Genomic DNA, 27,514 nt, shown 5'->3' with positions numbered 1-27,514 from the left:
GCTGCAAAATGTTTTTCCCCAATTGACATTGGGTTTTCGTTGTCTTTTTAACCTCTGCTGGGAGACTACATGTTGACATGTCGGGTATAGGTAGTCTCTTGACATGATGCACGATGCATTATGACACAGTGTGGAACAGGCTAGATGGACCTGTCCAACACTTTGGTATGCCCCAAAGTTCCAGTTCCCCATCAGTTTTTGGATTTTTAAAAGCTTCACTGAGATTAGGAAATTAGTGTAAATAATCTGAAAAGATCTGATTGTGTGTAAAACAGTTTCATTTTACACAGTCTGACACATTGAGAAATGTCAAACTTTCACTGCTAGATTTTATAAAACGTTTCCATTTACGTTGTGTCTTCGTGTCCTTGGGACATCCCAAAGCCCTGTGTTTCTAATGAATGATTTTTGAACTGTAACCTCTTTATGTAGACAAACTATGACATTGTTTGTTTGAGTGAAGTGATTGAGGGGAATATTTTCCAGGGGCGATCTCTCTGCACAGCTTTGGTTAGTTGAACAGAATTCACTTGAACATGTGGATGGTGGCATTCAACTTATATCTCACCTCATCTTTAGGACTGGACCTTTGACAATACAGCACTTCCTCAGACACCAGTGGAGTACGACTTTCTGACACCAGACGTACGCACAGAAGCTGTTGTGGCTTCCCAGTCAGGTTGATGTGGCAGCAAGAGAAACTGAGTCTAGCAAAGATCCAGAAAATTAAATACCACCTTAAGTTTTGTGATCCATAAGGAAACCTTGGGCATCCCCTACTCCAGGCTTCCTATCCTCTGCCCTGACCATGATGCCTTCCCAACACCCTCTGCCCACTTAGCTGAGTGCCAGGGACCATTCTTTCAGGATTCCCACAGTGGCCTCCTGAAATCCCACTGCTGCCTGCTGTCACTTCCCACCTGGAGTTGGGTGAGAGATGATAGAAGCTGTGCAGCTGAGAGCCAGAGGTTAAAATCTCCTCGGCCTCACAATGTGGGGGTGCCGAATGGTTTTCTATCTGCCCCAATCCAGCCTGGGAGTTAACACAAAAGCTTTAACAGTCTGATTAAAAACATTTCTGCAACTTCAACTTCCAACTGTGAAGTGGTTGAGCAGAATCTTTCAACCTGCTGAACTCTTCAGTAACTATGCATTCTCATGGTGGACTATGCGATCTGTAATTTATTCTTTAAGTGAGCTATGAGTCACCTTTTGATGATTCCCAGTTGAATACTTTGAATAGTTTTCAAGGCTTTGTGTATAATAGTTCATGTTTTACTTTCCAGTTGTGTGTAGGGGTTGCTGTGACTGTCTCCAGTTCTACCCAGTGTAAGGCACAAAATAGCTGCTTAGAACAGTGAATTCCTTTTCTGACTATATTTCTCTTGCCTCTTTCCTGATGTCACTGACACATATCCTAATAAAGAGTCAATGCAAGTCCACTACCCACCGGTATTTGTTTTAGAGAAGTATACAACTGATGTGTGAGAAATAAAAGTTCCAACCACATAAACCAAGTGCTAAAACCTTATCCATCAGATACTACTGGAGGTAACTCCCCAGTGGTAGTCTGACACAGGACATTGGGAAAAAGGAACAGGAGTCAGCCATTCAGCCCCTTTGATTCTGTTCCGCTATTCAGTGAGGTCATGGCTGATCTGCGTCCTAACTCCATCTAGCTGCCTGGCTTCATATTCCTTCGTACACTTGGCTAGCAAAAATCTAACTGTCTCAGATTTTAAATTATTAATTGAGCTACCATCTATTACTTTTTGCATGTATTGGTGCTCCCTCACTTAACTGCCCTGAATGGATTGCCTGGCGCTGATTTTAAAGTTTTGTTCCCTTCTTCTAGGCTCTCAAAAGTTTCTATCTACTCGATCCCTTTCAAAATCTTAAAAGCCTCAATCAAATCCCTTCTCAACTTTTTATATTCTGGGAATAAGGCCTAGTTTATGTAATTTCACCTCATCATTTAACCCTTGGAGCCCTGATAATGTTTTGGTGAACCTGCACTGACCTCTTTCCAAGGTCAATATATCCTTTCTAAAATTTGATGCCCAAGCGGTATGCAGTTGTCCAGACATGGTCTAACTTGAACTTCTGTACAGCTGTAGCAAAATGTGCGTTGCCAATAGACAGACTATTCAACAATCTCTGGCCTTTTTAGACGAGAGACCTCCCAGTAGTGGTGAAGCTTTTTTGTTTTAAAATACAAAAATTTTAAATTACCAAATTTGATATTGAGTGGCTCCTTGTTGGTAAAGGCCTCCTAAGCATGTATGAAGATTCTAGTGCCAAGCAATAAAATTCTCACTAAGAAGTTGTCTCCAGTAACTTGTATATAGGATTTGTATTAGCTCATCTCAGGATTAATTTCTCTGTTGTTTGACACTGGACCAGTTTGTGAAATAATTTGCTGGTTAAGAATCCCAGTCTGTGACTAGTCTATTGATCTTTCTTTCTCTCTGCATGCTTACTTGGGTGGCTTTGCATTGGGTACCGTGAACAGTTGATGGCAGTTTGACAGCATTTCATTTAAAGACATGTATGAAAAGACAGTCTGAATGTTGTGGCTTGATAATTCCTGTAATAGTTATCCAACCCAATCATTGACTTTTTTGAGGAGAGGTGGTATTGGGTCTTAAGTACTTTAGTTAACATACTTGTATCAGTTTAAAATAATGTGACTCATTCTGACTACACTGAAGTAATGTGAACTATTAGAACATACGCTGGTATAGAGCTGCTGGTGATAGGCAAAGTGAGAACACAGCACTTAGAAAGAGATTCTCATTCAGCCTGAACCAGCACTTGAAACTGTTAACTTTTGATTCTCCATCTATGCCATACTTTAGTAATACTGACTTTACTCCCTGACCTGGAGTGGGGTTTAATGTGGTAAATAGGATGATGATTGCTCTCATCATCATAAAGCAGAGTTATTCTGCCATGTCTCACACTGTTCTGCTGGTGAGGCAGAAATGTATTTGAACAAATTGCCGTAAGTAAACAGTGCCTGAGATCAGTTAGAATTTAACTGTTGCGTTGGTGAGGGAAATTTGTAGATTGCAAGATGCTTGTAAATCTCCAGATGAGGAAAATAACAGCATGAAATTACTGCCTTTTCCCACATACTTTTGATGCACTGAAGCGTTTGTAATTATAATCACATTTTCGTCAATTACAAGCATACATTTTTGTTTGTAGGACAGTCGTTCATTGGTGTCTTTTCATTCTCTTACCACAGGGCGCCCAGCCAGGATACTATTCACAATGTCGCTGTCCATGCGGCCTGTGCGCCGCATTTTGTTCACTGGAATTACTAGGAGTCAGTCTTTTGCTGGAGTCAATTCACCGCAGGACAAAGCGTTCAGGTCAGTGACAATTCCAAATCAAGCTGGCCCTTGGTGATTTAATGGATTATTTTCCACATTGAGCCAGAATTGCAAAGCTTTTTTTTTTTCAGTATAATGTAGAGAATTGATGAATATTTGAGGGCTGCACTCTGCTGAAGACCTAGTATGTTAATACACAGCCCCACTACAGTTCAGAGCTGCATGGGTCAGGAAGCTCCTAGGTCTGCTCCATGTTAATAACTTAAGCTGGGATGGCAACAGGAGCACTTCAGTGGTTAAATGTTTCTCTTGCCATTCTCTAACCTACAAACCCTTCAAGATGAAAGACCCCCTGTTTTTCCTGAAAGCTGTGAAAACCCCTTACCCACAGAATAAACCAAACCCCTAAGGAACGACTGCCATCTGAGCTGAAATCTTGAGAGATTCAGAACCTCCCTATCTAACAGCGCTGTGGGTGTACCCTACACTCTACACCACATGGACTGCAGCGGTTCAAGAAGGTGGTTCATCACCACCTCCTCGAGGGCAATTCGGGATGGGCAACAAATGCTGGCCTAGCCAGTGACTCCCATATTCCTTGAATGAAATTTTAAAAAGGCATTTATATAGCATTTTTCACAGCCTTCCAAAGTTTTGCAGCCAATGAAGTACAATACTTTTTTTGAAAGTGTAGTCACTGTTGCAATGTAGAAACCGTGGCAGACAATTAGTTCATTGTAAGGTCCTACATCCAACACTGAGATAATGGCCTGATAATCTATTTGCTAGGATACTGGAAGAGCTCCCTGACTTTTCTTTGAAGTAGCGCCGTCAAATGTTTTATGCCCACCTAAGAGGGTAGACATAGACTTTGTTCAAATTGTTATTGGAAAAGCACCATTTCTGACAGTGCAGCACTCCCTCAGTATTGTCTGCATTGTGTTCTCTGGTCTCTGATTGAGACTTAATCTCAGCCAGTAGCTCAGGAATGAGAGTGCTACCACTGAGAGGTGGCTGATTGAATCAGATCCCAGAGGATTTATGATGTCTGTAAGCAAGAGTCACCTCTGAGCAGAGCTCGAAACACTTTGCTATGCCTTTGTTTTGTGCAGGTGGGATTTCTGGTATTTCCAGTTGTCTCTTTGATCTGTTTGTGGTAGAAAACCAAAAGCACAGTTTAAGTAATAGGGGGTTGACAGCATTGTGAAGCTTCGTCATTCAAATGTTAATTAGAATCATAAATGCAAATTAAACTTTTGGCCACCCTGCACCAGGTAACAAGTATGAACTTATCAAATTCACTGATTCTGGTAGCAGTTCGGATGCAAAGGCTGTTGTCTACTCAGTTCAGGAGAAACCTGTCTGTCTAGTTAGATGAATGAAATGTGGTATGTTTGCTGATGGCCATCCATTCACCACAAAGAAAGGTTCAAAAGGAGCAAAGATATGATTAACCATTTAATGAAAGTAAAGCTAAGCAGGCAGTTGTTTTAATATATTTAATTGTTCATGGAACGTGTAGACCAGCATTTATTGCCCATCCCTAGTTACCCTCGAGAATCTTTAAGCTAATTGATGAACTGTGCTGCCATTTTTCTGGAAAGCTAATTTGGATATGCGAAATGGAGAGTTCAATGCAGGAACAGGTTTTTTACATCTGTATGAAACCTGTCCTGTGACTTAGCATTTTTCCAGCAGCCTCCAAGGTCTAAATTCTATTGAGCTCTATGTGATCTTTCTGGCCCTGTAAAATTTGTTAACTGCAATCAGCAACTTTATGCCAAGGCCTTAATCAGGGTGCACTTCCACGAAAGAGGATTTTTCCCCCCCAGCATTTTCTTGTCTTGAATGTGTAATAGGCCTCAAAAATAGCGCACATTTTCCTACCATGTTGTCCAAAGTACAGTTGTGTTTCCGAAAAGGTTGAGTCGCAACATTTGGCCCATTGTTTTGGGTGCAAAATGGCCATCACAAGCTTCTGGTGTGGGCTGTGCCAGACAGGACAGTATTTTGGTGAGGATATCATTTTGATGAGGATGTCACTGCTGGTATTAGGAGTGCGCAGTAGAAGCATGCAGAGTGGGCAGATTGTGATATCAATCAGCGTGTAATGCTGATTTCATTCTTGAAGTGCCATTTTTGATCTCTGACGCACTCCCTTAACCTCGCACGGCTGAGCATGCATCCAGCAACAGGAAGAATCTCTCACCAGTGCTATGTAAAGGGATCATTGGGATAACTTTCAGGTTAATCACTGATTCCTACTGGCTGTTGCTGGGTGTGTAGTGTGGAGTTTATACTGCTGCTTAAAGTTGGTGAAGTTGACAGGGAGTGGGGTGTACATGGTTCTCACTTCAAAGGCTCTGCTGATATCGAGAGTGACCGCAAGCTTTCTAGCAGACTTCCTAATGCACCCAACATTTCTGTGTGTGTACCAATCAGCCTATCCCTGTATGCTGTCCCATCGAACTCCTCATGAACCCCTGCAGTGGAACTTGAGTGCGACCTCCCCTTCCAGCGAGTTGCCGCATGCACTGCCCTTTTTCCACCTGCCTTGTCTGCAGGCTACTCGTGCCCAATGACTCACTACTTGCAGATTCCATTCTAAGCTAACTTCTAAAGTACATGCAATACCAATTTCTGAACTTGTGGCTGCAATGGCCTGATCAAGTGATGATGTTTCATCATTGTCAATCTCTTCCTCCTTTCCACTTCATGCTTCTGTACATTTCTGTCCAGATATACCAGAATCTGGGTGTACACCAATTAAGTGGTTTAAAAGATTGCAGAACTTTGTGTCTAATTGAGTTAACTACCATACACAAAAGTCTCTTTGGTCTTTTACCCATCCATGAAATTTTCTATCCGACTAAATCTTCATCCACAAAACTGGCCCCATCTTAATGCAAGTATTATCTAATTGCGCTTGTTCAGGGGATTCTCAACATTGCAATCCAATTATTTTTAGTTGCAATAGGAAACAGTTATTTTTCTAATCTCTTAATTGCAGTTTGTTTGAGCTGTTGTTCTAAACATGCTCACTGAGATCTCTGTATTTTGTTTCTTTTCATGCATTTGTACAAGTCACATTAAAATGGAAGAGCTCCCCTGATTGCAGTTTCTTAAACTTGCTGTGCTTAATGTGCAATGAGTGATGGACAGACATTTTAGTCAGTTTGGGAGGTTGGAAAAAAAGGGATTGGGGGGAAATCAGCAGCTATACTGCAGAGAGCGGTTGGTGACTTACTGTCCAGTTCATAGAGTCATAGAAAGGTTACAGCGCAGAAGGAGGTCATTCAGCCCATTACCTCCTTGCTTGCACTCTGCAGAAGCACCTCCCGTTGTCCTACTCCCCCCTGCCTTTATCCCCATAGCCCTGCGTATTTTTTTCTCTTCAGATAATTATCCAGTTCTCTTTTGAAGACCTTGATTAAATTTGCATACGCCACACTCTCAGGCATTGCATTATAGATTCTGACCACCTGCTACATTTTTTCCTTTAAAATGTTTTCCTCATGACACCATTGCTTCATTTGCTTTTCAGCTTAAATCAGTACCCTCTCACCCTCGACCCTTCTGCCAACAGAACAATTTCTCCCTATCAACTCGGTCCAGACTCATGATTTTGAACACCTCTATCAAATCTCCCCTTGGTCTTGCCTTCTCCAAGGAGAACAGACCCAGTTTCTCCAATCTATCCACATATTATCATGAATCTTTTCTGCACCCTCTCTAATGTCTCCACATCTTTCCTAAGTGTAGTGCCCACGATTGGACACAGTGCTCCAGTTGAGGCCAACCCAGTGTTTTATACAGGTTCTTCATAGCTTCCTGGCTATTGTACTCTGTGCCCCTATTTATAAAGCTCAAGATCCCATATGCTTTATTAACCACTTTCTCAACCTGCTCTGCCACCTGCAATGATTTGTGCGCATAAACTACCAGGTCCCTTTGCTCCTGCACTTCCTTTAGAATTGTATCTTTTATTTTATTTTTCTTCCTACCAGAATGAATCACTTCGCACTTCTCTGCATTAACTTCCGTCTGCCATCTGTTCACCCATTCCACCAGCCTGTCTGTATCCGCGTGAAGTTTATCACTATCCTCCTCACAGTTCACAATACTTCCAAGTGTTGTGTCATCTGCAAATTCTTAAATTGTGCCCTGTACACCCAAGTCTAGGTCATTAATATATAATTGAGAAAAACAGTGGTCTAGTACCAAAGCCCTGGGGAACCCTTTCTCCTGTCTGAAAAATAACTGTTCATTACTACGCTGTTTCCCCTCTCTCTCAGCCAATTTCTGTGATGTGGCTACCCTCTTGTTCCATGGGCTCTAACTTTGTTGACAAGCCTGTTATTAATTGGACTGTCAGCAACCCTCTTAACAATGTCCATATCTGTTTTGATGAAGGGTCCAAGGTGACTTTTCTCTCCAAGTGCTGCCTAACCTGTTGGGTATTTCCAGCATTTTGTGTGTATGTTTTTGTATAGGGGTTTTAGATCTGAATTAATGACAGGCCATAAAATGGTCTTCTCGTAATTATCAGCTAACAACAAAATCGCACACCGCTAAGTTTTATTGCTGGGCAATTGGAGAGAGAACTGAGTTTTCCTGTTTTTGTTGGGACACTTTCAACCACAGTCACAATTTTGGTGACAGATGTATGAATCTTCCAGCTAGCGATAGTGACTCTCAGTTGTGTTGTTGAAGGTTTGCTAATTTTTATCACTTTAATTGATATTGTGAATTCTTACTTTCCAGGAAGCTAAAGGTGTTCAGCACCCCAACAACACAGCGGAAAACTCCCTCTCGAGCTGGCAAAATGTTTAACATTTCCCATAAATCACTCCCACCCAAGAACCCTCAGCCTGAACGGTTGGATGAGGTTTATGAAGCTTTGAAAAAGGGCCTAAAGTAAGGAGTTCTCTTATTCTCTGTGAATTAATGATCTTGAAAGAATGGGACTATTGCAAAAATTGTAACATTTACTTATGGTACATTTATAATAGTGAAACTGCTTGGATTTGTAAATGCGTCCTTTTCTGATCAGTAAAGTTGCTTTTTGTAACACACTAAGTAATTTTCTGTAGTGTTTTGTGATCTTAAAGAAGGATGGTCATATCTTGCTTTCCTGAAAAGAGTGGTTTGCCTTGAATCCAACAGCTGTAACCATTAACAATGAAGGAAATGAGGACAATATCTTGGAAAACCTAACTCCTGAGCCGATTTTCACTATTTCTCATGCTAGTTTCCCCACCTTCACAGGAAAGAACAGCAGTAATCTTGGTTTCCAGTTATTAACCAAGTTACCATGTCAACAAATCCCGTCACCCACCCTTGCTTCTGTAACTTCCTGACAGTTTGCAAATAATGCAAACTGCCAATGCAGTTCAGTTGGACTCCAAGTGAAGGTCAGTTTAAAAAAAAAATTGCTGGACTGCAATTTGTTTATATTTGAATGCTTAACTACTTATCAGACCTTCCAACTCCCTGTGTCCTGAGAGCAATGCCTTTCTGAACGTTCACCTGTTGTTTATCTTGCTGGAACGCTTGCCAAGGGTATGAATTATGGTTGTTTTGTGAAAGCTGCACTTTGCAAATATTTTTGCTCTGCTCCATCCCTGCATAAAGAGACTGTCTGTAAACAGCCCTTGCACTGTTGAAGCCATTCACTTTCATATAATCAATAGTTGCAAAAATCCAAAAGACTGACTTCTGAATATCTGTTAGACTTTGGGATTTATCCAGTCAGTGTTTACTAAACCAGCCCTGCACGTTCAACTACAGATAGTCGTGTCCAAATAAAATGGCAGCTATTTTGTAGAATGTTGGATATGATTGCTAAGGGGAAACAAATCTGGTCCTACAGCATTAGATCAAAGTAGTTTTAGATGCTAAATCGCACAGGTTGAATTCTTCAAAACTGTTTTGTTCCATTCTATGCTTTGTGTAATATAAAAGCAGCTGGAGTTTACACCAGTGAAATGAAAGTTGTAGTTGACGGAAGAAAAATCTACTAGGTTATTTTTTATAATGCATTCTTTGCTTTAGCGTCATTTAAAAAATTGCATTCTTTTAAATTTGGGTGCATTAAGTATTCCATGGTTTTGTATTTTTTATAAGATAATTTTGTGTGAATTGCCATATGCCTCGTCCTCCACCTAAGGCTCAATTTACTGCCTGCCTTTCCAGTTGGGTCATAGTTGTGGTGGTCTTTAGGCAGTTGATCTATTGAAAATACCAAGAAAATTCCATTCTGACAAAAACTCAAAAGTTAACAAGTTCTTCTGGATATGATCTTGTATTTATTGTGGACTTATGCCAATTATCAATCAAAATGCGTGAATTCTGATATAGGCTAGGAGAGTCTACTTTCCAGATGAATGTTGGTTAGTCTGTAATTTGTGATATTCCTCAGTATGACTTTATCTGATGCTCTGTTTTATTCAACGTCCAATTTGTTGTTAGGACTTAAGTTCATTATTCGTTGAATTTGCCCAATAATGACTTGCCCCGAGATTTGTCACTCTATTTAGCAATGAAAGGTTAATCTGTATTCACTGAGATGCTTGTGACAGGATGAAAATTGGCAGGATGTTCAAATTGAGCACTTCGGCCCCTTTCAGTGATGTGTAATGAAAGGGATACATGGGGACTGTTAACTAAATTGCATTCTGATCTTAGCTGCAACAGGTATAAATCTGTGGAATGCTTTGGAGGTAAAGATATTCATTAGATTTACAGTGTAACCCAGTACAAGGTACTTAAAGGCATTGTAACTTTCACCTACTGTATCTGAACCATTTTCACCTTTTGTATTGCATCGCTTGCAAGACTTCAGTAATTTATAGAAATACAGGCAGGAGCTCAACTGACTCCAAGCTCCTTTCTTCATCTCCACTCCAATTCTTCTCCCCAACTTGACATTCTATCGCTGGAATAGGGGACAATACAGCAACCTACGCAGACTTGCCCACCAGTCACTATTCAAATGATAGAGTAGTCCGAAAATACCGAAGTGCCGTATCATTTTTGAACTCGATTGTCTGATAAACTTAATGACATTTCATAAGGTGTACAGCTGCATTAGACAGCAGAGGTTTATACAAATGGTGGTGCAAAACTAATTCTTGTGTTTTTTTTTCTACTAACTGCAAAAGTAATGGTGGAGGAAAAAATAATTAAAGGCCACACTGCTTTGAAAGTAAATAAGTAATTTGTAATTCCAGTCTAAACACACTTATTCTTTAGCATTTTGCAAAAGTGACATTTTCTGGATTAATAAGGTATTTCATAAAGCAAATTAAATTTACAGCGGACACCAAATGTTGGAGATTAACAAAACATCTGGATGGACCAAGGCTAAATCAACAAGTGGTACTCATAAATTTCTGGCTGACCTGTTAAGTTGAGATGGCTTTTGCTCATTTATAACATGAGGAACCATTTCCAAACATGCGCTCACTGTAATTTGTTACCATATTACTCAAATGATGTCTGCTGCATTAGTTCTGATGGCTCTAAGGAAGTGTTGCTTCTCCTCTCCTTACAGTGCATACTTGCAAGTTCATCAGCTGGAGCTCGACAGCTTAACGGCTCAGCTCAAAGATATGAAAAGGAATTCCAGACTGGTAAGAACATTGTTTAAGTAACACCTGAAGTTGTGTAAAGGTTAGTAGTTTTAATATGCGAGTACTGTAGAACCTGGTAATCTCAGTTAAAGACCAAGTTGAATGGCGTCCCAGTACAGAAATTCTGACACTTTCATTGTGTTGTCTGATTTCAATAATTATATGGAAGGATGCAGTATCTTTTATATATTTGATGTAGCTCATAAATCTTGGAGTTTTTAATTGCTCTGGTGTAAACTTGTGTTGCAGTAGGACATGAAGGACTTAAATAATCATTTTGATGTAATTTCTTCAGTTATTCTATAGTTTCTCTGTTAATTTGAAGCTTGGGATGCAATAGAATGTGAGGTGGATTAGTTCGTGGCTTTGCTTTCAGTTCCAATTGCCATAAATTAAATTTCACATTTTGCAAAATGTAAGTATTTGCAGCACATGGTTACTTGTCCCCAATTCCCTTTTGATTTTTAAAGGTCAGATGAATAATTTATAAACAAGTTGTGAAGTTGAGATTTGCTTGACGTTTTCACGTTCAAATTAATAGAGAAATGAGAATTGAGACTCTCCCTTTGAAGTGATGATTTCTGTTTTTCTTGCATCTTGATGCCTGTTTCCACTTTTGGATGTTATGCTTAGTTACACAAGGTGCCCATTGTAACACTTGTTTCTTTTTTGTTTCAGGGATTTCTATATGACCTTGATAAGGTAAGAATTTTCAGTATTGTTCCACATCGTAACTTGAGTTGACAGAGAACTGAATGCTTTGGATTATTCCAAAAAATGTTGATTTGATAAAGGCCAAGATACAAGCTTGTAAAGTCTGTTTGCATTGTTCAAATACTTGCATAAATGACCAACATGAGTAGTTCTGTGATTTTGAGATTCTATTATTTTCATTCTCACCCCTTTGCCCCAGTCACCCGGTTGCTCACAGTTCATTTGTTATCCTGGCTAAGGCCACCTACTGTGTGAAATTCTCAATAGCATCCAAAATCTCAAGTTAGCTGGGGGATTCTTGACAATTAAGTAAAAACTACCATGAATTCAGTGAAGGAAGCCATCTAATTTTTACTGTTGATAAACAGCTTTACCCCTGTTTCATTGCCAATGCTGGTTTCTAACTGGGCTGTGCTAAATGCATAGCAAGTGTTGGCCTGAACTGGCCCTTCCTGTTTGCCTCCTTTCTCCCACTCCCTTTAAGTAGACTTGCATGGAAATATTCTCACCCTTCCCATCCAGCAGAGATCTGGAATTGGTTTCTAGAATTGTTGCAAATCTGCAGCTCTCTGTGAAAAATTTCTTGCGTTTAATGATTTGGCTGTATCGCTGGCCCTGACCACAAAGTGAATTACATGTACTTGTGTACTGGAAAATATGAATAAAACATTAGATTGATTTAAGCATAAAGGCATCTCCAATTTGTTTAATGTGCTTCCAATAAAAAGAACTTGCCAATTCTGTTTAACTTTTTTCTCTTTTTTTTGCTCCTCCTCCTCCTCCTGACAGCAAATCAAGTCAATTGAAAGATTTATTCGCAGACTGGAGTTCCATGTTAGTAAGGTAAGAAACTATATGGTGGCACAAAACCTAACAGTGACACTTATGTATTTCCTTCATAATGTGTTTTGTTATCAAATCAATACTTTAGGGTTTTTCTTTTGAGTAAAGGGTTACCAAGGTAGCATGTTCTGGTTGGAAATTTCAGATAATTTGCCAGGCTTTTCTTGTGACATTGATATGACTAATAAACTACCTTATGTCCTCATCATCACCCCAGATGTTGGCTATTGGAAAGGCATCCCAAATATTTATTGGACCCAAGTCGTCTTGTAGTGTTCTCTCAATATACTTGTTTTGACTTGAAAGCTGTTATGACTACATGCTGTACATCAAAGGATCTGATGCGGGTACAGGTACCCATCTGAGTCTAGGTGCTCATCATAGGTCCTCTTCTCAATGAACCATGCATTATGTATCTACTGAATCTGAAGTTACAGATGATATACTGTAGATATGGCTATTGGGCCTCATTTGAACTTGTCGCTTTGATGGTATGTTGTTAGCATTTACCAAGTATGCTGACCTGCATGATGGGTACATTTAAAACAAAATTGCTCCTTCATCTTTCTGTTAATGTTTGTTATCTTTCCATCATTTGTTTGCTGGTAGATCTTATTTCCAGATCTGTGATGAAGCAATGTGTCTGCAGTTAAGCAATTTAAACATGTGGAGGCATCCGCCGCTGTCGTGCTTTAGAACCCGTTGGAAGTCCTGACACATGTAAATTTCCCAGAAGGTTTAAATTGGGCAGATTTTCACTGCCCGGGACCCTCCGTGAATGTCTCTTATTGATCTCGGTGTCGGAGACATAGGTTAGAAAAGTACAACTTAGCTGGATATTTACCGTAAAAATGCTACATTCTTTAATTTCTGGTATAACTCCATTTTAAACGTTATAATTTAACTGTATTAAATATAAAAAATATAACTGCCCCAACTGACCTCTAATCGCACCTCCGCTGACCCAACCACTCACTCACCCACTAACCTACTGAAAATCTTTAACATCGTCAAACACTTAACTTGAATATGGCAGCTGATGTCGTTAGAAAGTAGGCAAGTCCTCTGCACTGCTCCTCTTTGCCACTCCTTTCTGTGGATGGCTGTGCAAAAGCACTGCTGCTGCAGCTGGGACAGGAAGTCCCTGACTGGAAAATCTGGGCCAATATCTCTTGCTATGACCCCAGCTGATGTTACTACTGGACAAGTTGGATCCCAGGGTGGAACCCGGCTTGGCAGATCCTAACTTGTATTTAGAAACGTGGAGGGCGGCTACTGAATAGAGTCACAGGAGTCAGCTGATGTACTTTTAACAAAAGAATACAACATTTATTAAATAAGAAAAGATGAACTATATTACAACACTCCTCCACCCACACCTATACCCTTTCAGATATATACAGATTTGTAAAGATAACACAAGTTACATAAACTATCTTATACTCTCATGTTCCCAGTAAGTACACAGCCCATGTCAACCAATAGGCGACCTGTGGTCAGACACACCACACCACATTTATGCCATCCAAAAGGAGTGTGAAATGTTGTTAACAGCAAAGATTCCTCTTCAAGCTCCATGTTCCAGTAGCTATTTCTGGCGTCAAGCTTGCTGAAAACTTTTGTCCCGCCAGTGCTGGTGTGATCTTTTCCAGTGTTGGAATAGGATAGTGATTCTTCTTAATTGCTTGATTAAGGTCTTTGGAATCCAGGCAAATTTGTAGCCATCCATTTGGTTTCTCTCTCACCGTGATGGAATCTGCCCAATCTGTAGGCTCTGTGATTCTGGCGAACACTTTTTTTCTTCCGTTTCTTGGAGCTTTCTTTCAAGCTTTCCTTTTAATTCTATTGGTACTTGACATGGGGCATGAATCACTGGTTTCATTGCTGGATCAATAGTGATGTGATATTCAAAACCTTCAAAGCATCCAAACATCTTGCCAAAGAATTCTGGATACACTTGGACCAGGTTTTTGTTGCTCCTGATCCGAGGGTGCATTTCAATTGGTGCACTACCCCAGTGCCGCCACCTTCACCTTATGGTTTACTGGGATCAGCTACAGTTCTTGGAACTGCTCAGATAGAGGGCCATCTGTTTCAGTGACATAGAACATACAGTTAACATCTTCTAAGTGTGTCCCTCTAATTTGGTTATTCCTGCTGTCAAATCCCAATCTCAGTTTCTCTGAATGCTGTTAGCATGACATTGCTTGGTTTCAGAGCATCTTTCCTTGGGTAACAGTTTTCTTTCAGATTTTTAGGAAAGATCTTCTGGCACAGTCTGAGTGGGATAATGTTACTCTGTCCTCCGGTATCAAGCTTCAGCTTCAGGATCAGGTGACCTACATCCCAGAGTGTTGAAGGTGGCGGCTATAGAGATAGTGGATGCATTGGGGTTATCTTTCAAAATTCTACAGATTCTGGAAAGATTCCTGTAAACTAGCAAGTAGCAAATGTAATGGCACTATTTAAAAAGGGAGGAGAGAAAAAACTCAGAACTACAGACCTGATAGTTTGATATCAGTAGTAGGGAAAATGTTAGAATCTATTAAAAAGGATGTATTAACAGGATACTTAGAAAATAATGATATGATTGGGCAGAGTCAACATGGTTTTATGAACGGGAATTCCAGTTTCACAAACCTGTGGAGTTTTTTGAGGATGTTACATACGAAGGTATGAAAAAGGAGCAGAAGTAGGCCATTTGGCCCATCGAGCTTGCTCCGCCATTCAATAAGTTCATGGCTGACCTGTTTGTGTTTCAAGTTCTACATATCCCTTATGACCTTAGATTCTTGTTAGGCAAGGGAATCAATCTACCTCTGCCTTAAAAATATTCAGTGGCCCCGCTTCCACTGCCTCTTGAGGCAGAGAGTTCCAAGGTCGCACAACCCTCAAAGAAAAAATTTCTCTTCATCCCTGCCCTATAAGGGCAACTGCCAATTTTAAAACAGTGTCCCCTAGTTCTGGACTTACCCACAAGAGGAAACATCCTTTCCACGTCCACCTTGTCAGGACCTTTCAGCATCTTATATCCTTCAATCAAGACAGTCCTCACTCTAATAAACTCCAGTGGAAACAAGCCCAGTCTGTCCAACCTTTCCTCATAAGACAGCCCACTCATTCCAAGCATCCATCTAGTAAACCTCCTCTGAACTGCCTCCAACATATTTACATCCTTCCTTAAATAAGGAGATCAAAACTGCACACAGAATTTGAGATGCAGTCTCACCAATGCCCTGCATAACTGAAGCATAACACCCTTACTTTAATGTTCAATTCCTCTCATAATAAAGGATAGCATTCCATTAGCCTTCTTGATTACATGCTGTACCTGCATACTAACTTTTAGTGACTCATGCACGAGAACATCTAGAGCCCTCTGCACCTCGGAATTCTGCAGTCGTTCTCCATTTACGTTATACTCTGCATTTTTATTCTTCCTGCCAAAGTGAACAACTTCACATTTTCCCATGTTATACGCCCTCTGCCAAATTTTTGCCCACTCACTCAGTCTATCTATATCCGTCTGCAAACTCCTTATGTCTTCTTCACAACATACCTTCCTACCTATCTTTATGCCATCCACAAATTTAGCTATCATGCCTTCACTTCCCTCATCTAAGTCATTGATCTAAATTGTAAACAGTTGAGGCCCCAGCACAGACTCCTGCAGGACTCCACTTGTCACATCCTGCCGATCAGATAAAAACCCATTTATGCATGCTCTCTGTTTTCTGCCAACCAGCCAATCTTCTATCCAGGCTAATATGTTACACCCTACACCTAGCTTTTATCTTCTGCAATAACTTTTATGTGGCACCTGACCAAATGTCTTCTGAAAATCCAAGTGCAGTATGTCTATAGCCTCCCCTTTATCTACAGCACACGTTACTCCTTCAAACATGTTACCTGTAGCACAGATAAAGGAAAACCAGTGGATGTGGTGCATTTGGACTTTCAAAAAGCTTTTGATAAGGCCCCATACAGGAGGTTAGCAAACAGAATTAGAGCACATGGTATGTGGGGTATATACTGGTATGGACTGAGAATTAGTTAACAGATAGAAAACAGTGACAGATCATTCTCAGGATGGCAGGCTGTTACTAGTGGGGTACCGCAAGAATCAGTGCCGGGGCCACAGCTGTTCACAATCTGTATCAATGATTTGGATGTGCGGACCAAATGTAATATCTCAACTTGCTGATGACACGAGACTCGGTGGGAATGTAAGTTGCGAGGAGGATGCAAGGAGCCTCTCGCGCGCTCTCACTCTCGCGCGCTCTCACTCTCGCGCGCTCTCACTCTCGCGCGCTCTCACTCTCGCGCGCTCTCACTCTCTCGGGCTCGCGCACGCTCGCGTGCTCGCGCTTGCTCTCTCGGTCACGCGCTTGCTCTCTCGGTCACGCGCTTGCTCTCTCGGTCACGCGCTCGCTCGGGCCCGCTCTCTTGCGCCCCCCCCCCCCGCCTCGCTCTCTCGGGCCCTCCCGCCTCGCTCTCTCGGGCCCTCCCGCCTCGCTCTCTCGGGCCCTCCCGCCTCCCTCTCTCGGGGCCCTCCCGCCTCCCTCTCTCGGGGCCCTCCCGCCTCCCTCTCTCGGGGCCCTCCCGCCTCCCTCTCTCGGGGCCCTCCCGCCTCCCTCTCTCGGGGCCCTCCCGCCTCCCTCTCTCGGGGCCCTCCCGCCTCCCTCTCTCGGGGCCCTCCCGCCTCCCTCTCTCGGGGCCCTCCCGCCTCCCTCTCTCGGGGCCCTCCCGCCTCCCTCTCTCGGGGCCCTCCCGCCTCCCTCTCTCGGGGCCCTCCCGCCTCCCTCTCTCGGGGCCCTCCCGCCTCCCTCTCTCGGGGCCCTCCCGCCTCCCTCTCTCGGGGCCCTCCCGCCTCCCTCTCTCGGGGCCCTCCCGCCTCCCTCTCTCGGGGCCCTCCCGCCTCCCTCTCTCGGGGCCCTCCCGCCTCCCTCTCTCGGGGCCCTCCCGCCTCCCTCTCTCGGGGCCCTCCCGCCTCCCTCTCTCGGGGCCCTCCCGCCTCCCTCTCTCGGGGCCCTCCCGCCTCCCTCTCTCGGGGCCCTCCCGCCTCCCTCTCTCGGGGCCCTCCCGCCTCCCTCTCTCGGGGCCCTCCCGCCTCCCTCTCTCGGGGCCCTCCCGCCTCCCTCTCTCGGGGCCCTCCCGCCTCCCTCTCTCGGGGCCCTCCCGCCTCCCTCTCTCGGGGCCCTCCCGCCTCCCTCTCTCGGGGCCCTCCCGCCTCCCTCTCTCGGGGCCCTCCCGCCTCCCTCTCTCGGGGCCCTCCCGCCTCCCTCTCTCGGGGCCCTCCCGCCTCCCTCTCTCGGGGCCCTCCCGCCTCCCTCTCTCGGGGCCCTCCCGCCTCCCTCTCTCGGGGCCCTCCCGCCTCCCTCTCTCGGGGCCCTCCCGCCTCCCTCTCTCGGGGCCCTCCCGCCTCCCTCTCTCGGGGCCCTCCCGCCTCCCTCTCTCGGGGCCCTCCCGCCTCCCTCTCTCGGGGCCCTCCCGCCTCCCTCTCTCGGGGCCCTCCCGCCTCCCTCTCTCGGGGCCCTCCCGCTCGCGCCCCCTCTGCCCGGCTCGCGCGCGCTCTCTCTCTCTCTCTCTCTCTCTCTCTGCCCGTCTCTCGCTCGCGCGCGCTCTCTCTCTCTCTCTCTCTCTCTCTCTGCCCGTCTCTCGCTCGCGCGCGCTCTCTCTCTCTCTCTCTCTCTCTCTGCCCGTCTCTCGCTCGCGCGCGCTCTCTCTCTCTCTCTCTCTCTCTCTCTGCCCGTCTCTCGCTCGCGCGCGCTCTCTCTCTCTCTCTCTCTCTCTCTCTGCCCGTCTCTCGCTCGCGCGCGCTCTCTCTCTCTCTCTCTCTCTCTGCCCGTCTCTCGCTCGCGCGCGCTCTCTCTCTCTCTCTCTCTCTCTCTCTGCCCGTCTCTCGCTCGCGCGCGCTCTCTCTCTCTCTCTCTCTCTCTCTCTGCCCGTCTCTCGCTCGCGCGCGCTCTCTCTCTCTCTCTCTCTCTCTCTCTGCCCGTCTCTCGCTCGCGCGCGCTCTCTCTCTCTCTCTCTCTCTCTCTGCCCGTCTCTCGCTCGCGCGCGCTCTCTCTCTCTCTCTCTCTCTCTCTCTGCCCGTCTCTCGCTCGCGCGCGCTCTCTCTCTCTCTCTCTCTCTCTCTGCCCGTCTCTCGCTCGCGCGCGCGCTCCCTCTCTCTCTCTCTGCCCGTCTCTCGCTCGCGCGCGCGCTCCCTCTCTCTCTCTCTGCCCGTCTCTCGCTCGCGCGCGCGCTCCCTCTCTCTCTCTCTGCCCGTCTCTCGCTCGCGCGCGCGCTCTCTCCCTCTCTCTCTGCCCGTCTCTCGCTCGCGCGCGCCCTCTCTCTCTCTCTGCCCGTCTCTCGCTCGCGCGCGCCCTCTCTCTCTCTCTGCCCGTCTCTCGCTCGCGCGCTCTCTCTCTCTCACTCTCTCTCTCTGCCTGTCTCTCGCTCGCGCGCTCTCTCTCTCTCTCTGCTTGTCTCTCGCTCGCGCGCTCTCTCTCTCTGCCTGTCTGTTTCCTGTTTCAGTGAGTCATTCCTAGTCAGCAGCATAAATGGACTAATTGCATCATCCTGCTGTTGCCTGCTGACTTTGACACTGGTAACCATTGGTAATTGCCAGCAACCTGGTGGAATCCCAATTGAAAATGAGAAGTTGTTTATTCTTGCTGAATAAGTGGACAGACATTGGCACGAGCTATTTTGCTATAGTCTGTTTATGATGTCCAATGAGTTAACCATTTCCCTTTTAGCACCACCCCCCACCCCACCCCTCTTCTGGAATAGTGAAAATTCTGAGAAAATGTTTCCATTCCTTACGATTTAATTCTTTTCAGCTGGGACTTTGGACCTGCTCCAGCTTTCACTAGGGAATGGGCTCAGACAGTTCAGTTACAGTGGCAGCTTCCTAAAGGGATAGCCAGGGAGATGAAGGCAGGGTGAGAGAAAGTGAATCTGACACTAAAACCACTGCCAGTCAATTGTTACATGCAATTGCCCTTTGCACCTGATCGCCACAGATTTACAGCTTGCAGCTGGTGGCCTAAACCGTTCCAGATCAGGGTCCAGTTCCCATCAGCCAAGTGTCATCCCTCATTATTGGAGCTTGGCAGTTGCAATTGCTTAACTCAAATATTGTCCTGAATGTTATGTCTTTATAGTCACTTTCAGGTGTGAACAGAACTTTTTGATGTTTCTTTGATCTGATGAGCCCAGCAGATTTGCTCCCGTCCTGTGTGTAGTTTACATGAGTTTATGAGGAAATTCTGGGCTGGCATTTCAGAAAATTGGCACCAAAGTCAATCCAGGTTTCAGTGACTTGAGAAGAAACTAGAGTCTTCTAATGCAGTTTAATTGTCTTCTCCAGAAACTTGGTGGCTATTAGTCATTTCCCTCACGATGACTGTTGAAAGACCAACTGTGGAACGCAGTGCAGCTGAACCTGTCCTTACACAAGCATTTCAAATAGGGGTCACTGTCAAGTGACCAACAGTGCGTATATGAAATCTCTTTTTCTCCTCCTTTCCCAACCTATAAGTGCTCTGTTCAATTGTAGTGACCCTATTGGTGCTGTAATATAAGGCAAGGCTCTTTAACATTCGAGGGTATTGACAGCATTTGAGGCAGTCATCATTCATGCCAATTTTTTTTCTGTAAAGTTGCCCGTATGATAATTAGAGTAATAATTACATTGTTCAATTTGCATTGACTCCTGTTTCACATTCAGCTGCTGGACTGTTCGGGGTTGAGGTGAAAAGATAAATTCAACTTGCATTAGACGACGAAAGAAAAGCACCAGAAGTGAAAATAACAGCACTACTCTTAGCCAGACAAGTGATACAAGGAAAATAGAAGCTTTCCAGTAATCCAAATGTTGATTTCCCTTTATTTTCTAGATAAATTAAATGTAATCGGTTTGCTTAGAACTTCACATAAATCCCTGAGCCTTGCTCTCTGGAATCCCTTCCCAAACCTCTCCTTCCCAAAAAAAAAATCAGAATGCCCACCTCCTACAATACAATAGTAATTATGCTTCATAGTACTTGATTGGCCATAAATACGTTATTTCTTTGACCAAGCCTTCGGTCACCCATCCTGATCATCTCCACTCCTGAAGACTGAACTGCTTTAGGAGTTCAAAAGGAAGTCACTGAAATCTGGGTTGACTGCACATGCTAATTTTCTGACCTGTATCTCCAGGATTTCTTCAAACTTTAAATCATCATATGCCTATCTGTGAAATCCCTCGATGTTTTTACATAAAGATGCAATTTAAATGCTAGTTTCTGTTTGGGGAATGGCAAAGCAATTCTTTTTATGGGTAAAATTAAGGTATACACAGGAAAGGTTCAGGAAATTAGCTAAGAATAGGTGGCTCCAGGTGCTGAGCTCACACTGACACAGTTATGGTAGACCAGATGATATCTCCTGTGCTGCACTTTCTATGCAGCTACAAGTAAGAGTTTATCTTTGCTAAAAGACGACATCTGAAAGTTGGGTTTAGTTTCATTTGGAGACCTAGTTGACTGAATTACACCTTTAGGTACTTTCAGTAAAACTATTTTGAATTTGCCCTCTGCATCAAATCTATCAAATTAAGAATCTGTCATTGCACTCTTTTCAGCCAAAACACATTCCTTTTAATGTAAACATGATTGCCTATTAATGGGCATGGTCTTGTGCTAATGGCAAATTAAGTATAAACACTGCCCCCAGTGATCAACCAGGACTGACCTTCAAGCCCGCAAACAGACCAGCATTGTAGTTTACCAACTTCTGGCCGGTATGCGCCAACTGAAGCCATGTGCTGGGTCACAGTGACTATCGAAATATATAATTGCTGATCAGTTGCTTACTTTGTGTTGCTGTTAGTTCTGTGCAATCTGTTGCATAATCTAAATATGGATGAGTGTGGTAATCTGAAGTGTAATACACCTTTAAGAGACTGTGAGCAAATTAACCACGTGACTGTAAGACCCAATAACTGTGTAGCGCAGGCTACCAAGTTAGTGTTAGTCTAGAGTAGGGTCTGGCTGGAGAAGCATGCATCATGTTAATGCTCTGTTGTTTGTGTAAATAAATAGTAGGTGCTTCATTTCATATTGGCCTCTGCATCCACAGTATATTGTAATCGACTCGCCTGCCAACAGATAAGCGTGCAACCAGTTCGCAAGCAAAGCGAACCCCATAGTAAAACATAACTGTCGATGAGGCAAAACCACCAGTGGACACCAAGGAAAGCTGTGAAAACTCACCTGTACTGAAGTACCCATGCCTGCAGGCTGATTGTAAGTACATTACAATTGTAAACCCTCACCGTGGTCGTCGAAGCCATTGCCCTCCATTACGCCATAATTTGGCCGTATCAAACCGTTTGATCAGACCACCGATGACTGGTCACGTCACATTTCTTATATTTTCATTAGTTTCATTATATTTTCTTTTTGGCCAACGACACATCGGAGGAGGAGAAGAGGCAGGCAATCCTTTGTCGACATGTGGCAGCAAAACATACGGCCTAATTCGTAGTCTATCGGCACCCAATGCCCCAGATTCCAAGAGCTTTGATGAGTTGGTGAATCTAGTGAAAGGCCATTTTCAACCGAAACCCTCGGTAACAACGCAGCATTTTAAATTCAATTTGAGGTGTCGCACCCCTGGAGAGACAATCGCTGCTATATAGTAGCCTTAAAACAATTGACAGAGCACTGACAGTTCAGGACATTGATTAATGACATGTTAAGGGACCAATTAGTGTGTGGGATTGACGAAGATGCCGTTCAAAAAAGGTTACTGTCTGAGACGAAGTTGGATTTCAGCAAAGCCCTGGAGTTGGCACTCGCAATGGAAAGTGCAGTCAGGGACTCAGAAGAAATCAAGAGAGCACAAATAGCGCCGTTCTTCACGCCGGGAGGGAGGCACCGGCTAGAAGTGGTGCAGAAGCGCAGGGCTGCGCTCAAAGGTGGGAAACAGCCACCATTAACAGACCAGCAAAAAGCAATGGCTTAACGGATAAAAACCACATTCATAGTAGCAGAATTGGAACCAGACAGCCTACTAACGAACATCAATTTAAAAGAACCGAGTGCTTCTCTTGCCATCGCAATGGGCACATTATGCAATGTTGTAAAGAAAGGTTAAGGCCAAAGTTCAAACAAAAAGGCAGAAGTCGTGAAATTTATATAATGGAGGAGTCAAACATTTACTCTCTGCGCAACTTAAAAATGGGTAAAACAGGGCCAATCTATGTGACAATAGAAGTCAACAGAAAACCCCTTTGAATGGAGATGGATATAGGCGCATCCACAACAGTCATAGGAGAACACACGTTTAAATATCTGAATGGAGGAGACTACTCACTAAAGCTGGAAAACTCAGATTCCAGACTAAAGACACATACTGGTGAAAACATACAAGTGAAAAGTACATGCAATGTCCCAGTACAATACAAAAGCCAGTCTGCAAACCTGCCCATCATGGTGATAGCAGGCAGAGGACCGAGTCTCCTCAGAAGAAACTGGTTAGGAGAGATCAATCTTGAGAGATTACTGAGATCTCAATCAGAAGCAGGAAATGTTACTGTTTGGAAAAAGGAGCATGTAAAGACTCGACAAACTGGACTTGTAGAGGTGATGCTTCAGGACAGAGTTCAAGTTAAAGTCAGTAACCTCCAAAAAGAAGAAAAAACCTGCTGAATGACTTTCGCATAATGCAAGATTCCCTCAGATCCCAATTTGTACCACTAAAAAGTTATGAGGAAGAACAGAAAGAATTCTGCATGTCTCTGGCTGAGATGAAGAATCAATTAGCAGAGAAAGCACACCAATACTTAATTCTGCAGGAAACGACTAACAAATATAAAAAAGAAACTGAAGAACCAGCTATGCGGAAGCCAAGAAGCCTTAAAAATAGAGACCCCTGAGTTTTCAAAGGAACTGACAGTTGAAGAAATGCTGGAAGACTCAACCACCGAGTTCACTCAAGTTGAGCTCATACCTGAGCCTAGTCTGGCCAATAAGGAAATTGAAGAAGCCGCCAAGATTAAAGTCAGCGTTGCCAAGAAGAAAACCCATCAAAAGAAGACACGTAGGAAGAGAAAGCGAAATTACTAACAAGGCCCCAAAATTTTTCTTCTACACAACAGGAGGCTAATCGTTTTGTGTTGCATTTAACCTTGCCCAACATCCTAATTCTCAGAACCTGCCTAACGGTTGCCTTTCATATTGTTGAATTAGGAGGGGAAGGGCAGCAGGAGTGCATGCGATGGGGCCCGAAAGAGTGTGAAAGCATTCCCAATGGAGTCTACACCACAGGTAGAAAGAGCTCCACTTGCTTCGGAAGTCTCCAAAGGTGTATTGCACCTGCAGAACCCAGTGAGCCTGAGAGTTGAAGAGGCAAACTTGCAGGTTCCTACTGGGGAGTCTAGTGGACAGATAACTCTTGAGAGGGAGGCCTCAGATAAACCATCCGAAGTTGTAGAACTACGATGGTCGACACGTTTGAAAAAGCCTCCTGAGAGACTAAATTTGTAAATAGTTCATTTTTGAAAATAGTTAATATATTGTAAAATGTACTTTCAAGTAAAGGGGGAGGGATGTGGTAATTTGAGGTGTGATATACCTTTAAGAGACTGTGAGCAGATTGACCACGTGACTGTAAGACCCAATAGCTGTGTAGCGCAGGCTACCAGGTTAGTGTTAGTCTAGAGTAGGGTCTGGCTGGAGAAGCATGCATCATGTTTGTGTAAATAAATAGTATGTGCTTCATTTCATATTGGTCTCTGTAATACTGTAATCGACTCGCCTGCCGACAGATAAGCGTGCAACCAGTTCGCGAGCAAAGCGACCCATAATCAAAACATAGCAATGAGTTTCTAGCATATCTCGGAACTGCAGTGATGAATCTATTCTGAAATAAAGGAGTTGTTTGCCCATTATGTACATCACAAGGTTTTGCATTGACGTGACCATTTTGTGAACATCTATTTCTTGTGCAATACCTGTTGATTGGATTTTGAAAGCAGTAGTGGTATGACCAAACTGTGCTGTCTCCTAAGCAGCAGTAAAAACACTTTTTAAGGCTTACCTCTGAAGTTACCAATGAAAGCCCATTTCTCTCCAGTTTGGAGGGGAGTGCATGCTGTTTGTTGCTGTTAAGTCCTTGAGATATCAAGATGAGACTTCATCCAGTAGTGGCTGCTTTAATGTCTGAGCGAATTAGCGTGGATATTCCAGTCTCTTAATAAATCATGGAACTTAGTGCATAGAAGGAGACTATTTGGTTCACCACATCTGCTACCTCTTCAGCTATCTATTCATCTCATATCCCTGAATCCCTTGCTTTCAAATACTTAGTCTCTTTCTGTTATTTGTGGTGTCCATTGCATATTCTAATAATGCTCTGTGAGGAGAAAATGTCTTCCACTAATAATCTTGAGTCTGTGGCCCATTGCTGCCAAGTCTTTCTTAGTATTTTCCCTCTCAAAATCTCTCAGTTTTGAAAACCAGCATTTGAGCTTCCCCAATCATCTCCATAGCAGAGGGGTTAAAAAAAACCCTAATTTCTTTTTGAGCCTTTCTTTCCAGCTGCAACCTCCCCTGTGGCACTTGTAATGCGGAACTGCTATTAATGTGGTTCTACATATGGCCTACAGTTCTCATAGATCTAAAAGCTGCTTCATTCAAACCGTGAGATGTTTCGACAGTGGCCAGATGTGCTTTAAAAATAAGTGTGTAAACCAACTTTGTGTATGTGCCGTTTTAAAATCGTAGTCAGTGGTCATTTTGCAAGAGCTTATGGCTTCCTCAGTGGCTGGGGAAGATGTGTACAAACCTTTAATCATGAAGCTGTTTTGATGGTGATCTGCACATTGCTTCTTTTCACGGTACATGCTGCTTCTGACCCTAAGCTGAATGGCAATGTAATAAAACTTGTGCTCGGTTAAATTCTGTTGAAGAGTCATATGGACTCGAAACATTAACTGTGTTCCTCTCCGCAGATGCTGCCAGACCTACTGAGTTTTTCCAGGTATTTTTATTTTTGTTTTGGATTTTCAGCATCCGCAGCTTTTTGCTTCTTTCTCAATGAAATTATGTTGTGTTGTGTACAAATTTACAAACAATTGCTGCAATGTTTTCCAAAGCTCTGTATTTACTGCTAGCAGGAAGTAGTTAGAGGGTTTTGGCTCATTTATGCAATTGGCTACGACACACTACCAAGTTGAGACCGTTCCACTGGAAAAAAGACATTAATTTGTACGTGGGCTGCAATGCACAATTCAAATCTTCTCCCCCCAAGAAATGCAGCTATGTGACTTTCCAGGTGATTTATTCTTAATCCAAGATATTTCATTTAGCAGCATTATAGGTGGCATATACACTAAATCCTTACTTGTTTTCTAGCAGTGCTGTTCAGTGAGTCTGCTTTTCATTTAGACTTTGCTTGCCTTCAGAGACTCATTTAGTGTGTTACTGTAAAAAATACACTGATGAGCAAATTCAAGTGGCCAGATGTCCACTGTTGGCCTTAATTAGCAAATGCACTAACTTTGTTCTTGGTGCCTTGCTGAGTTTTTAAGTTTCTGTATTAGAAACTTCATGGATAAACTAGGAACCAATCTCAATAAGTTGGTACGCCTGATCATTGTGTATGTTTTTTAAAAATATAGATATGAAACAGTTTCCTTGCACCGTCCAGTCAGTTGGGTTGTAATTGGCCATTGAGCTGAGATATTGGGAATTTGAACGTGGTGAAGATAAGAGAAAGGTGTGTTCGGCTTAAACCTGACCATGCTTAGCTGCTCAATGAAGGCAGCTGGCCCTCCAGCTTCAAGATCCTGTCCACCGTCCATACAGTAGTCATACATATTCAAGTGATTCTACGGTGTTTTTGGCCTGTGTATGTCTATCTGTCTGTCAAGTGCGTGTTGTAACAGACTGATCAGTGCTGCTGTTCTGTCCTAGAATACAGTGCTGAGCCAGTTCATTGTTAAGTGTTTATACATTAATTGCGTATAATGAACGTTCAGGTTTGACTGCTGTGGACTTTTTTCTGAGGGCCTTGAGCTCAGCTCTGCCTCAGATGGTGTCACATGATTTTCAACACTTGCTGCTATCAAGTCATCTCAGAAACTTTTATAGTGAAGGCTTTAAAACCATGCTTTTAACATGAGACTTGACAGGCTGTCTAAACACCCTGATAAAAACAAAAAGCTAAAAGCTACTGCGGATGCTGGAAATCCAAAACAAAAACAGAATTACCTGGAAAAACTCAGCAGGTCTGGCAGCATCGGCGGAGAAGAAATCAGTTAACGTTTCGAGCCTTCGTGGCCCTTCGGCAGAACTGAAGCATAGTTAGAAGAAGGGAGAAATATAAATTGGTTTAAGGTGGGTGGGGGAGGGGAGAGAGAGAGAGAGACATTGAGGGTGTGGTGATTGTGGAGATGAGCAGATAATCAAAAGATGTCACAGACAAAAGGGTCAAAGAGGTGTTGAAGGTGGTGATATTTGTCTGAGAAAAGTGCTAATTAAGAATGGAAGACAGGATATTCAAAGTACAGCTCTAGTGGGGGTAGGGTGGAAAGACTAACAAGGTTTTAGTTTAGATTTAAACACCCTGTTTATTCAATCTGATCGGAGGAGTTGATTCTCCCGGTGTTGTGGTAAGTGAGTGCCACAAAAGAAACGTAGTTCTGGAATAAGTACTGTGTTGTGTCTTAAGGGTGTAGGGCATACAGGTTATTGCTGAATGATATTTATATGATTGAGTTAGGTTTGAAGCACTGTATTTACAGATTTATTAGCATTACAGAAGTACAACTGCTGACTCAAGTGTTAATTCCTTCCTGCCTCCTTATTGCTTGTTACTGGTTTCTTTTAGCCTAGTTTGGGCATTCGTTGTGAACACACCTAGAGTTGGAGCCTTCGTTTTAAAGTGCCTTTTCCCTCCCTGCTATGGCATCCTAATGTGGCTTGCAAGCTGGAAGGCCTCTGGGCC

At 43.5% G+C, this 27,514-nt stretch overlaps 1 protein-coding gene across 3 annotated transcripts in view; it reads left to right on the top strand.

The window, feature by feature from the left end:
• ripor1 (RHO family interacting cell polarization regulator 1) overlaps positions 1-27,514 on the top strand; it is a 207,758-nt gene that overhangs the window by 103,694 nt on the left and 76,550 nt on the right. For all 3 annotated transcript variants that reach the window (XM_078544186.1, XM_078544184.1, XM_078544185.1), the window contains exons 2-6: positions 3,251-3,377; positions 8,103-8,255; positions 10,894-10,972; positions 11,651-11,674; positions 12,476-12,529. In XM_078544186.1, coding sequence (XP_078400312.1) covers positions 3,277-3,377; positions 8,103-8,255; positions 10,894-10,972; positions 11,651-11,674; positions 12,476-12,529 — 411 coding nt within the window. In that variant the 5' untranslated portion in view covers positions 3,251-3,276. The remainder of the gene's footprint in view (positions 1-3,250; positions 3,378-8,102; positions 8,256-10,893; positions 10,973-11,650; positions 11,675-12,475; positions 12,530-27,514) is intronic.

This window comes from Cetorhinus maximus, chromosome 6 (genome assembly GCF_964194155.1).
Source record: "Cetorhinus maximus chromosome 6, sCetMax3.hap1.1, whole genome shotgun sequence".
Classification (NCBI taxonomy): Eukaryota; Metazoa; Chordata; class Chondrichthyes; order Lamniformes; family Cetorhinidae; genus Cetorhinus; species Cetorhinus maximus.
Note: the sequence above shows the minus strand (reverse complement) of the source record. Positions and strands in the feature narration are given on the sequence as shown.